This window comes from Mercurialis annua, linkage group LG5 (genome assembly GCF_937616625.2).
Source record: "Mercurialis annua linkage group LG5, ddMerAnnu1.2, whole genome shotgun sequence".
In the NCBI taxonomy this organism is placed as follows: domain Eukaryota; kingdom Viridiplantae; phylum Streptophyta; class Magnoliopsida; order Malpighiales; family Euphorbiaceae; genus Mercurialis; species Mercurialis annua.
This window is the reverse complement of record NC_065574.1, coordinates 45,309,572-45,324,215: the sequence shown is the minus strand read 5'-3', so window position 1 is coordinate 45,324,215 and position 14,644 is coordinate 45,309,572. Positions and strand designations below refer to the sequence as shown.

General features: G+C 32.7%; 1 protein-coding gene across 1 annotated transcript; it reads right to left on the bottom strand.

Annotated features, from left to right (window-relative positions):
- Window positions 1-228: 228 nt before the first annotated feature.
- LOC126682145 (lysine histidine transporter-like 2) lies at window positions 229-3,004 on the bottom strand. Its single transcript, XM_050377724.2, has 8 exons — window positions 2,895-3,004; window positions 2,627-2,775; window positions 1,942-2,325; window positions 1,416-1,809; window positions 1,088-1,193; window positions 910-1,001; window positions 729-797; window positions 229-629 (listed from the first exon to the last, which is right to left on the bottom strand). Exons 1-8 carry the CDS (start codon window positions 2,931-2,933, stop codon window positions 531-533), a joined length of 1,332 nt encoding a protein of 443 aa, XP_050233681.1. The 5' UTR covers window positions 2,934-3,004; the 3' UTR covers window positions 229-530.
- Between the last annotated feature and the right edge of the window lie 11,640 nt (window positions 3,005-14,644).

The window sequence follows — 14,644 nt, the reverse complement described above, 5'->3', positions numbered from 1 at the left end:
TATGCAATGGGATCATTTGTATTAATGACCATTATGATAATTATGGCTCTGCTCCCTTTTACATTTGGCAAAACTAGGAACAAAATTGTTACGAAAGTACTGCAGGTAATTATGGCTCTGCTTCTTTCTGCTTTCATATGTAAGGTTTTGAAAAATGGCGTCGAAGCTAAGTTACAAAGGAATGCATTGAGTGTGGTTGATCATCCTACGGGGAATGAAGATAACAACTTTGATACGAGTAGTGGATCTGTCATTGGTATGCATATTATATTTCGAGTTTAGGATCGCATCAAAACAAGCTAGGCAGCCAAATGGGCTAATCTTAATAAAGCTGTAGTGCATCTGTGTTGCTATTACATATCACTGAATATTTGGACACAAGAAAACCACACAAACCTAGCTACTGCCTACTAGTATTATCAATCTTCATTTCTGCATAAATTCTACTCTTTGATCTTTCATGTATGTCCCAATCCCATCTGTTTAATATCATAGGAACTCGTCGTTCTTGTGGGACAACCGAATGCTGATCAAGAAAAGAACTGATAGTCCTTTGCTTTGAGTATGATGTTCCTCAGCCCTCCAATAGGTGATAATATCATTAACAGAAGCCCCGCTATAATGCACATCTGGGAACAAAAATATGCAAAATCAAAATGTTTCTTTTATCTTTTCAATGGCAAGAAAATGTTGTGAGCAGATTTAGGTTTAGGCTAATAAGAAATTACCCAGTTGGTTATCCATGACAAGCTGAACCTCTTTGGTTTATAGATTGCAAGCCACATGATGCAAGGGAGCTGCAAAGAGAAAGGCAGAAATTACTCAACTACTAATTGTTCTCGAATCATTGTCTGGAGATTATGAAATTATGTCTGTTGCAAAGCAATAGATTTGAGAAGTAAGTCTTACAAAGTAGGTTGTCGGGGCGAAAGCCAAACCTCCGAAGAACCCAAGAAGGGCTCCGAAGAAAGGAAAACATATGGCGATGAACATTGTGAATGCTAAAACCAAAATTGACACACAGAGGAATTAGCATTGAGTTTCAAGTTTCAACTTCAATGTTCTTACATTGTTGTCATGTACTCACCAACATAAGAATTCCGTGTCACAAATCGGAGAGTGGCACTAGGCTTGAAGTTCAATCTCTTCACTAAAATAGTTTCTAGCATATCGAAAACAGGCATTGCATACAACTACAAAAACATAGACAGTAAATGTTCTGTTAGTTTTTCTCCAATTCTTTTACTATGCTGCACTGGAACTTTGTAACTCCTATGTTTCGGCGTTTTGTTTCAATTTCTAGTAAGGCTTTCAAAATTCTAAAATTATATTTCCACTGCTAATTTTTTCTGTTTCCGTGCTACATAGTTGTTAGAAGGTCAAAACTTTTTAGAACTAAAACAGATTGTACGTACCTGATAGCTTCCGATAACATGTATAACTACGAAGGCATTCGCCATGACAATAAGCCACACTGGTTTCTCCAATGAAATGAGAATATTATCCTCAACCTTGTCGCCGAATATGTAGTATCCGAGGAAAGCTATTGGAAAGTAGCACAGGGCCACGACTATGTATGCCACCATAACTCCTCTCCACATAGCAACTTTGGATGGTTTGTCTGGTGTAGAAGGTATAGTCGCTTGAATTTCCAATACAACATTGTGGCCAGCATAAGCAAAAGCTACATCACCTAAGGCAGTGAAGAAATCCATAACTGTTCCGGTGCTCGTGGAAGCTCTGTAGCTGTAATCTATATCCGGCTGACGACCCTTATCCACCGAAGCTCCCCAAGCAATTGTTGAGTAACTGCAAGTTTAGTCGATGATTATTATCTTTGAACTATGCGTATTAAAATGGAAAATGTTGAAACGGAAAATGATGAAACAATATTTCACAGTTTCAACAGTTTTTTTGGAAACGGAAACAAAATGCCAGTACCTTAAAGACATGACTGCTGCTACCAGAGATACTCCGGAAACGGAATTGAAATTTGGGAGATGAGCAAGAACAAAATGAACCGAGGCGAAAATCATGATAAAGTAAGTTGTTTTAATATGTTTGCAGTTTCTGCAGAGTAAATCATGGATTTTCTGCAGCGATTTTCCTCCGGTAACCATATACACTATGTCCAGTCCTATTTCAACAATAAGCTGTTGAGGAACTACTATGTACAGACCGAGTTTTTCACCAAATGCATGCTGTCCAAGCTCATGATATCGATCGAAACGTTTGCCAGGAACCATTTCATGCATCTCAACCATTTGCCACAGAGTGTACAATGTTATGATCCATGACAGGATCAGAATTACTGCACCGGGACCCCTGAAATTAAAGATTTAAGAACAATTAATATGTAGTTTTCTGTCAGGTTTTTCTCAAGCATACATGTTTGAAAGCAAATCAATTTATAAATTAATTCTCTTTACAAAATTATGAAACATTATATAGCATGCGGAAATGCTGAAACGAGAAACGCCAAACAATGGAAGTATACATATATTTTACAAGAATAAGTTTGAGAGCTTTTGAGTTTCTTTTGCGGTTCCGGAAAAAAAAACAACACCAGAATATTGCAAAAACGTAGAACTTAAGAAATTTCCGTTCAACGCAAATGAAACATTACCATCCAAGATTGGACATAGCATACGGAAGGCTTAGAACACCGGCTCCGACCATGGCAGTAACATTGTGGAAAGCTGCATACCACCATTTTGCATTTCTTGAAGATGTTATAGGAAGCCAATCATCAATAGCCTTCTGCTTTTCATCTATCTGCCAATGACACAACCACAAAACTTCTATTTACATTACATTCAACCACAAAACTTCTATAAAATTTCGAAGTTTGAGAAGTGTTTTTAAAAGACTAAAACGAAAGATGGGAAACTTACATTTCGAATGGCGTCGGGATTTTCAGCTCGAGTATCCATTAGAATGTACTATGCAAGTTTGTTTGATCAGTTGACAAATAATGAAATGATGATGTATATATATAAGAAGAATGATGAAACGAATGAATCAGTCTTCAAGATATTTTGAAGAGATTCGTCTACTGACTCTATGACATATTAAGAAAATACATAGGAGAATTAATTACAATGCATCCGTTTCACATTTACCAAATAGAATGAAATGGCAATACATGAACTTCTTACTTAACAAAGAATGTTTTTATTTCTAATTAGCATAAATGACTTAAAGAGGCCAACTGCTACTTACTGTATTTCAATGTATTTTTTGGTAATTATCTAATACTTTCTCTTTCAAAAGGGTAATCCAACTCATATATAATCAACATATTTACACCATGTGTCACGCGTTTAATGAAGAATTCATAATCCTAAGTAATGAACTAGGTTCATCTAAAAATTTCTCTATGTTATGGCATGCAATAATTTTAACTCTTATATACCAATTGAAAGAGAAAAAGTTAAATTGAGAATTTTATATTTATTTTTATTTATCAATTATAGAATATTTCGCCTATCCTTCTTATTTTCTAGGGGTGGACCAAAAAACTGGCTAACCGAACCGGAAATACAAATAGAAAAATGTACTAGTTAATTGGTGGAAAAGTTTAGATTAGGGGTTCAGTAAAAAAATATGAGTTTGGCTATATTTTGAAATTTAAGATCTAAATAGTCCAAATTAATCGAACCGACCGACTAAACCAAAAACATAATTTTTTCTTAATTTTCCCTTGTAATTTTTTGGTATTAATCGAACCACCGACCTAACTAGTTGGTTCGTTTTGGTTTTGAAATTGTTTTGAATTTTTTTATCGGTTTCGGTTAGTCTTTCATATTCGGTCGATTCAATTTTAAACTTTGGTCGATCTATTAATTCGGATTTGGAGATTTTTGTTCCGTTAAAATTGAGCCGACCGAATGTTGATCTATGTAGCATGACATCGACACGAGAAACTTAAATGATAAAACATTGGCACGAGAAACTTAAAAATGGTATTTTTGAAAAAAAAAAGTTAACAATACATAGTTTTCCCAGTTTTCAAGTGTTTTTGAAAATGGGAACAAAATATTAATTCGTAAGAATCGAGAATTTTCCGTACAACATATGTATACATGCAATGTGAAATTGGAAGACCCATGCTGCCAATTGAGGTTATTTATTCATTCAACTCTTCTATTATCCAATTTGGTTTGTTGTGAGATGGGAACAATTTTTAGCTAAGCATAGAAGAAAGCAATAACTTTGTGTTTACTTTTAAAAGCAAATTTCTCATGATCTTGTGTTTTTGAAAATTTAAAATTTATGCATAGAAGAATATTTAAGGTGATGGTTTCAGAAGAAAGCTAGGCAGTAATCCTGCTTTCTTTTCTGACCAAATAATACAACAATTGATGGGCTAATATTAATAAAGATAGAGTGCATCTGTGTTGCTATTACATAGTTATCGAATATAGCTATCTACTAGAAAATCACACCAACCTACTCATATCATCAACCTTAATTATTTCATATGAACCCCTCGTTCTTGCATTACGATAAAGAACTGATCAAGAGAAGAACTTGTATTCCTTTTCTTCGAGTATGATGATGTTCCTTAACCCTCCTATAGGTAATAATATCATTAACAGAAGCCCAAAATTATGAATGCTGAAACCAAAATTGACAGACAGAGGAATTAACAGTAAGTTCCAACATAATGTTCCTACAAAATGTCGTCATGTACTGACCAACTTAAGCATTCTGTGTCACAAACTGGAGGGTTGTGCTAGGCTTGACATTCAATCTCTTCACCAACACAGTTTCTAACATGTCGAAAACGGGCAGTGCATACAGCTACAAGAACATAGACAGAAAATGTTATGTTATCAATGTTACTACTGGCATCATCTTCCGCAAGCCGCAGCTTTGGTATGCAATACCCTGCCAACAGAAAAGAAGATAGATTAACAGATCCAATTTCAACATGTTGATCACTATTGGACAACTGAGATTGGTCCCTTTGGAGTGATCCACGTTTTGGGTGTTTTTCCTGCTATTCCAACCTTTAAACTTCCGTCGAGGAGGCCCCGGCGCCGACGGAAGCAGCTGATGCATCGTCTCCATCAACGGTTATCAAACCTAGAGCGTGGTCGGAAGCTTTTCACCCACCGCGGTCCGACTTGATTTCGTCTCCAACAACGGTTTCATCGTCTTTGGAACTTTTCATTTCTAATTGGGTTATTTACGAAAGGCCTAACTACTTAGAAATCATTGCCTTCTAACTTTTTTTTCATCTATAAGTTTGACAAAAATTTAATTGTACCTTATTTTTAATTTTTATATTTTAGTTGTACTCCAAAATTGATAATTTTAACAATTTACTTAATTTAAAGATAAAATATTAAAAATAATTAAATATAAAAATTATATCATACTTTTTTCTATTTAAAAAAAATACAAAAAAAAATCAACTTTAAAAAACATTCAAATAAATTCTATTATTTTATAGTTTAATTTCTTTTGAAAAAATCTCTTCCCTCCTCTTTCCATAAAAGGAGGAACAATCGTTCCTCTTTCATGGAAGGAGGAACACGATTTGTTCCGCTCCTCCTTCCATAGAGGAGCGGGTTCAAAATATCAAAAGAAATATATTTTTGTATATAAATTGATTTCATTCTGTGTAAATGATGTTTTTTAAAGTTTTTTATTTTAATAATTTATTGATAATTAATATACACTAAAATAAAAAAAAATTGTTGAAAAAATAATATTTTTTAAGGAATAATGTGTTTTTGTACTATTAATAACATTACATTTTATTAGAATATAGGTTAAAAATGAAGGACTAATCTAAATCCTTTTTCAAAAGAAAATAGGTCAACTCAACTCATTAAGGTAGAGATGAAGCATAAAAATCGAGAATAGGGTATAATTGTTTCTAAATCATGGTTTAAATAAATAAAAGTTACAAGATGAGTGGTTTTTAAGTAATTAGGGCTTTACAAAACTACCCTAATAATCACTTAATTTTCTAAGCTATGTTCTAAATAAAAAAGAACAAAGGATCACTTTCACCTTTGAATTTGCGTCAAAGTATAAAAAAACGTCCAAAGTTGAGAAACAGGATCATCTATACCCTCAATTTGCGCGTTTCGGCTCAACCCCCCCCCCCCCCCCCCAGTCTCTGTTTAGCGTGTGAGAAACACGCGTGGTTTTGACAAACCACTAAACCAAAACCACTATATTTCATTCCTAATAAATCCTCAAATTGAATGAAATCCCTAATTTACTATCTTCCCAATTCAATTATGAAAAAACATAAACCCAAATTTCACATCTTCTACCTTAATTTTACCCGTGCTACAATTTATCTCCTAAAAACATTAACCTATGATGTCCAGTGGTTCAAATTCGCATGGTTCTTCAGCTAGATCCAGCAGATAGTATCGCCCTCTATAGAGGCGTGATAGCAGACCTGTTTACAATTACCAGGGACGAGCTCGTTACACTAAATTTGGGTTTTCTGTCAAAGTTCGGATTTGGGTGTTATGGACGTGAAAAAAATATAGGAAGATGATTTTATGGGTGTAAAAAAGGTGCGACTGCTGTGGATTCTTTGAGTGGTTTGTGAAGGACCCTTTACGAGTCGATGGAAGGAAGTCATTAATGAATTATTATATGAGATTGATGAAATGGTAATGCGTCATGAAAATTTCAGCTACCTTGTAGTTAGAGAAGACTAGAGATATGCTGCTGAAATGAGAAATTCATATAAATTCATGGTCAAATTGGTTAGAGAAGAGGCAAAAAAATACAAGAACATGTTCTGATGTGTTGCTGCTAGTTTTGGTGTACTGTTGATGGTTTTAATTCTTGTAATTATTGTAATTGCAGCTGTTGGATGAATATCAATAACTATAACTGGCATAAGATGCAGTCTTTGAATGATAAAATTTCCCTTTCTCAAGCAACTGTTGTAATGATTTTGAATGTGAATATGTGTTGATGTGTGTGTATGAGAATGCAAACTGCCTCTTTCAAACACACATCTGAATTCCAAAACTACATACTTTTTGGATCAAAACCCCTCCTAAACATTACTTTATAGTCACTTTCCCCCATTAACTATAAATTATGGATCAAAAAACACCTCCAACTTGTAATAAATGTATCAAATCGTCCCCTTTGAAAACAATTACTAACCTGCTATTTTATCAGAACTAGTATCTTCTGAGTCGATAGGATATTCATGTTGAGCAGTTTTACCAGTAGAATACGACTTATCGCCATCATTTTTATTGACAATTGGAGAAGATGAGGCACCTAACTGCAAATCAACAACTCTATTAGCCTGTAATTAGAACAGAGTATTAAGATAATAAATAACAAAATGTTAGCTACTTAAATAACATAAACATGTAAAACTAAGTGATAACATCAATAACAATATAAATCAGAATACATTACCTTTTTTTTTGAATCACTTGTACGCTTAAGATTTTCATTTAACTAATTCATAACTGTCAAGACTTCGGAAAATTTGAAAGTGAAAAAGCACTTAAACTTTGAGATATCAGCCTAAATTGTCTTCTGACCAGCATCAGAGATTATAACTTCTCTTCCATAACACTTAAGTCCAAAGAGTTTGACGTTGGTTCAGAGACCTTCGATATATTAAATTTCGGGCAATAACCGTCCTCATTTCCAACTTCTTCACTAACATCCAAATACTCTGTAGCCTTTCCTTTGCCCTTTTTTTCTTTTTTGAAAAAGTCACCTAAATTAAGCGTATTCCTTTCTGCCGATGTTGGAACAATAGACCGGAAAGTTACATATAACACAGAAACTAGATATAAACCCAATGTAAAACATATATGAAAACAGAACAAACAATGAGTTCAATTAATAAGTTCAAAATTTTAAATGTACAAATCTCGTCAGATGCAATTTCAACAAATAATTCTTTGTCATTGGGAATGTATTTTGCAACAATGGAAGCTTGCCACCTCAAAATGCGGGGGATGGCAGTTTCATTCACCAACTGAGCAAAGGTATTTTTTACTTGTGAGCATCATTAGTAAAACCAGCATCTGAGTACATATGGGAAACCATTGAGACGATACACTACTAGAAATTCACTGTTTAGCGACGGAAATTTCCGTCGCTAAACAGCCAAAATCCGTCGGCAAATGTGTTTGCCGACGGATTACCGACAGATGTTTTCCGTCGGTGGATTTCTTGTCGCAAAATTTTTTAGCGAAAGAAAAAACTTTACAGACAGATTTTAATCGGTAGCCCACCGAACCCAACCACCCGTGGTGGACCACACACTGTCACACACCCGTAAATTTTGTAAATTTCCCAACTTCCCAGTAGTAGGTCACCCATCCTTCCATCATGCTCCCATCCAAAACTCTTTAACTTTGGAGTTCCCCCGCGCATAATTCCAGCTTAACCAGCTCATATTCTTATTATATATGTATGTATATCATATTTGAATATAACTACAAGTAACAAATATTTGCTCCCGCAATTTACTTTCACAATATAAAATATATATTTTTCATACTAATTATTTTTTATAATTAATATTTTTAATAACTTTTTTATAATTATTTTAAATAAAAAACAAATTATTGCTTACACTTTACCCCCACATTTTAATATAATTATTTTTCACATTAATATTTTTAATTAATATTTTTCAAATACTTTTATTAATAAGATATTTTAATAAATAATAATTTTGTTGATTTAATAAAAATTTCTTTATTTATAATAAATTAATAATATTTTTGTAATAAATATTTTTTTTAATTAATAATAAATTTTTAATAAATTCTTTTCTATTAACTAATATTTTTTTTAATAGAACTTTTAGCGACAGATTGTTTAATCAAATACATTGTTAAAAACATCAAAATTTAAACTAAAATGATGAAACAAAATAAAGCAATATGTTAAAAATTAAAACAAACAGACCACAATAATTAAATTGTCAAAAAAAATGCGTATGCGGCGGAGACGGGATGATTATTTAATTAGTTTTAATTTATATATTTTATTTATTTATAGATAAAATAAATGAAGAAAAAGGGTGAAAATGTTTAAAAAATATTCATAAACATAGAATTGGTAGATATTTTAAACCAAATTGTTGCGATAAAATTATCCTAAATCTATTTTTTGCAATAAAAATATAAATTATGGGGTTATCTGATCCAAAAATGAAGAATTTTAGGGTTAGCTGCTCAAACAAGTAAAAACTGGGTTAAATGACTCTGTGTCACAAGTTCAAGGGGCGCGTTGACTCTTTGTTCAAAATTATTCGGTTGCAGACTGTAAATTGCTAAGTGTAAGTAGGATTCGTGTGCCAAACACAAATGAAATAAGTGAGCGTTTGGTTTAAAATTAATAATGAAATTTGGAAGAAAAATGAAAATGAGAAGAAATGAGAAACATATGTATGCTTTATTTTATAAATTAATGTAGAAATGAAATGGATAGAAGTCTGCAAAAATCAAACCAAATCTAGTTCGGTTTGATTTTTTAAAATAATTAGTTTTTCCATTTAGTTTGGTTTTAGATATTATTTTTTAAATTAAATTACAATAAATCGAACCGAAATAAGCGAGTTAAAAATCCTATCCAACCAAAATAATCAAAACCGATTTTTTTTATTTTAAACATAATTTTTTTCTCGTTTAAATTATAATATCAGCCACCCGAAATAATAGAACCAACTTAAAAAACTAAACCAAATTTGGTTCGGCTTGATAGTTTAAAAAATTGAATTTTGAGTTAGTTTGGTTTTGGAGATAATTTTTTAAAGCTATAAAATAAATTGAACCAAAATGATCGATCAAACTAGTTACCCGACCAAATTGACGGGTTTGGTTTAGTTAAGAAAATTTAAATTCTTAAAATTTTGGTTTGGCTCGAATTAAAAAAAAATTAAACATTTCAGTTTGGTTTAATTCGAATTATTTAAAAAAAGATTTGATTTAGTTCGGGTTTGAACACATTTTTGTAATTAAAGTTTCATTATCAACCATCAAAATGAATCAAAATATTGACCAAAACAACCGGTCCGATTCTATTTGAAAATTTTAAATTCTTAAAATTTTGGCTCAATGTTAAAAATATAATTTCTTTGTGCGGTTCGGTTTGGACTAAAATACGCTTTTATGAATAAATAGATAACAATTTTTTTAACTTTCTAAAAAGAATTATTTATTTTTATTTTAAAAAATACTACTTTCTAAAAAAATACTTTTATTGTAAGATATATATTTGAAATATTTTTTTAGTGATGAGAAGAAAATAGATAATGAGATAAGTTTAATTTTTTGGTATTGATTTTCAATATCCAGATTATATACTCCTCGCACATCGGCTAAAAAATAACATAAAAAAGAAAAAAAACGTGTTAATATTACAACGATAATGGTAGTATTCAAGAAATGTGTTAGCATTCAGCAATTGTATTGCAACGACAATGTTTCAACGATAACCTTTCTCACGATGTCCCAACGGCTAGTTTTGGTTGAATATAAAGCGTTAGATTAGAATCAGATTGGAAGGTAGATACTGAAGAGAAATTCGACCGTTTGGGGGAAAGTAAGAAAGAGAAATTCGACCGTTGGCAAGAGTCAGCTCGTTGTAGCTATAAATAGATAACAATCCCATTCTCCTAATTCTATCTCTCATTACAAAATTCGACCGTTGACATTGTTCCACAACAACAACTCAGAAGGTTTCTTGATTCTCTATTCTTGGTTTGATGGGTTCGTTTTCATATTATACGAATGCTCTTTTTTTGCATTCTTTTGATGTGGGTAGCTTTGTTTTTGTTCAGTTTTGCTGATTCTTGATGTGGGTTTAGTTTAATTGTGTTGATTTGCCATGAAAAGTAAAACCCGCTGATTTATTTAGTTTTTGGGTATGCTCAGAGAGGACAGCCTATTGAAGCTTTTAGGATTTTTACTCAAATGAACAGAGCTGATTTGAAACCTGATTGATGACCTAGAACATGAAACATGGAAACTTTGTTCATGGAAATGGGTCTTGAATTTGAGATGGATTTGATAATTTCACTTACTTTCTATGTATATAAATCGTGACCAAGTTAAAAGCTTTTAATCTGGTAAAAATTCGAAATTTGATCTTATGGAATGTAATGATTTGGTCAAGTGATAACTTCATTTGAAACCAGATTATATTACTGTTACATCTGCCATCTTGACTTGTGCCCAAATTTTGCAAGATGGATGAGTGATTATATTAGGACTGAGTTAAAAAATAATGCTTTTTCTATCTAATGTTAACTTTCAAAAATTTAATGTTACACTTCATTTTCTTTTTCTATCTAATGTGAACTTTTAAAAATTTCACATCTAAGAATGGTAGCCCTTCTCTGGAGGGCTCAGTTTTGTTTGTGTTGTACTGTGGTAATTGAGAAACTTCATATCATGATGTAATTATCATCAAAATAATCAATTTTATTGAAGATTATTTTGACAGGTCGTATTTGGTATAGCTACTCAAAATCTCGGAATGTTTTCCTCATTTTGGTTTGGTATATATCCTGAGAAAATGTTAAGCTGTGCATTTATGCTGTGGTGAGTTCAGGTTATCCTTCCACAGTGAAGTTTTTGTTCAGTTGTTGTGGTTGTAGTTGAATGCTTGTAGTCGATACATTATCCAAATCTATGTGATCTGTGAATTTGAACTACTCATAAAATAAAGCATGTGAACCCTGGTGTGATTTCTATGTTGCATCTGGAATACACAGTGCGAAATTCATTGGTTCTAACATGTTTTAATAATAGTTGACTTGTGTTCTGTAAAGTTCCAATTAAGGTTTCTATGCCTAATATTTATGTCCTTGGCCATTTGCATGTAGTTGTCTGCACTTAAGATGGACTTGAAGAAGCAAGGTATCCATATAAGAGAGGCTGCTGAGAAGTCGTTGAGATTGGCGCGAGCCCGTCCAGGCTGAGGGATAGAGGAGCATCTACTCAAAATTTCAGAATTGTAAGTTAATGTTGTCATCAAGTTGTGTTTGTTTATTGAAGCCAAGTTCATTTTGCATGATATTATGCTGTGCCTCTGTGAAGTTCAAGTTATCATTTTTTCCGATTGAAGGTTTTTGTAGAGACATCTAATTATTCTCTTCTGCATTTGTTTTATATAAACTGGTATTATGAAAGTTTATCCTGTTTCTGCAAACTCGCATTCTGCTGAATTTTACAGAGTTGTCCTAGTCCTTGTTACTCCCGCAACAAACCGACCTGGAGGAAAAATAAACGTGCTTCTTTAGGGATAGAGTCAATCTATAACCTGACAAGAATAGTTTCCGACAAAACTCTGTTGGAGGAGTCACGAAGTAAGGTTATGCAAGGCCATAAAGTTTCTCAAGACCTAGATAAGATGAGAATGAAATATACACTTGGTATTTTGTTCTTTATACTTTATATGTCAATTTATTGCAGAAGGAATCTCAGCTTGAGATCATTGAGTTGCAGCATACCGTTTGCTGAATTCGCGTAGCTTTGAACTCTGAAGTCCGTTGTCGGCTTTTTATATACTTATCAGATTAATACATTATTTAGCGCAGAAGTTCATTTTAAAGAGCAATATGCAGCAGCAGCAGCAGAAGAATAAGAATTCATGTGATAGGAGTCAATGCCCCATACTGTTGCTGAATTCGCGTAGCTTTGAACTCTGAAGTCCGTTGTCGGCTTTTTATATATACTTATCAGATCAATACATTATTTAGTGCAGAAGTTCATTTTAAAGAGCAATATGCAGCAGCAGCAGCAGAAGAATAAGAATTCATGTGATAGGAGTCAATGTCCCATACCGTTGCTGAATTCGCGTAGCTTTGAACTCTGAAGTCTGTTATCGGCTTTTTTATATACTATCAGATTAATAATACATTATTTAGCGCAGAAGTTCATTTTAAAGAGCAATATGCAGCAGCAGAAGAAGAATAAGAATTCATGTGATAGGAGTCATGCCCCAAAATGCAGCAGCAGCGGAGAATTACAAGGTTTTTTTTTCGATTTCTGGGTTTTTTGGTTTACAAGCAGTCTCATTTGATTTAATTTAATGTAACTCCTGTTTGATAAATTATTGTGATTGAGTTTGCTTTGTCACTATTTCAAATTTTTGTTATTTATTTTCATCACTTTTTTTCTCAGATCACTCGTTTCTTTCATGTAAAACCAATTTTTATATACTGTGAATCCTTCCCTTTTTTTTTAAATTAATTTTACTGTACAAGAAAATGATCTAAATTTTCTTTCAATTCTGTAAATATATTGACTCCTCAAATCAGTAAAAGTGTTATAAAATTATGTTGTTCAATGAATCATGTTGATATTTGATGAATTCACAGTTTTTTTTACTTGATTTCACTTCATTTCTTAGGCTTAAGTTTGTTAAAATAACATATTCATAATGTTTTTGTTTTATTTTAAGAAAAATGTTTAATTTTTTTTATCACAAAATGGATATGATAAAATATTATACATATTTTTCAATGTTTTAGATTTTTTTCATTCTCAAATTTTTTGTTTGTTTGGCTGTAATAAAATATGCAAGAAACAAATATTATGTTAGGATTTAGAGTAAGGGTTAAGGGTTTATGATTAGAATTATGATTAGGATTAAAAATAGGACTATGATTAGGATTATTATTAGGATATTAGGATATGATTAGGATTATTATTAGGATCTATGTGATTAAGGGTTTATAATTAGGATTATGATTAGGATTCAGACTTATTAGGATTATGATTAGGATTATTATTAGGATCTATGATAAGATTTAGAATTAGGAATAGGATGATTAGGGTGCGATTAGTATTTTAGGGTTTAAGTATTAAGGAATTAGGATTAGAAAATATGATTAGGATTCAGACTTATTAGGATTATTAGGACTAAGATTTTAGAGTTATTTAGAGACATCTATGTCTTTTGCATTTGCAAAATCCCATGCTGCTGATTTTACATTAAATTATTGTCAATATCAAGTACTGTAACTGAATTTCTGATTATTGTATGCTTTTCTCGTCTGATCGTCAAGTTGTTCTTGGCATTATGCAGTGGATATATGATAAACCATGATTTAACGTGTTTTGTTAAGAATATTTTGATTTAATTGTTATGCGATTACGTAAATTATGGTTTAATTATACCCTGATTCGTTGAGTTTATTAACTTTCTTTAGGAACAAGCAATTGAATAATGGAGAGCCGAATGAATCGAAATTGCAGTAGAATTCGTCATTTCAGAGTCGACTTTACCTACCGGCCGGACCTGACTTGCAGAACCGGCCAAGGAGGCAAATTTGGGGACCCAGCCGGACCTACCAGCCGGACCTTCCCAGTAGAACCGGCTGGAGGTCCGGTCAACTTACTGCCGGGACAGAAACTCAGCCGGACCTGTAGCCTGACCTGCCCAGTAGATCCGGTCAGCAGGTCCGGTTGTCAGCGTGTTTTAGTCCGTTTTTGAAGGTTTTCTATTGAGACTTGGAGACTATAAAAGGCAAAAAGAGGAGCTGAGCTAGGGTTCGATTTTTACACAACTCAGAGACTTTGTAAGCAACCACAAGGAGGAAAAAGACCGAATTGGCGATTGGATCAAGGATTCTTAACGATCGAAGGAGGAAATCAACTGACGATTG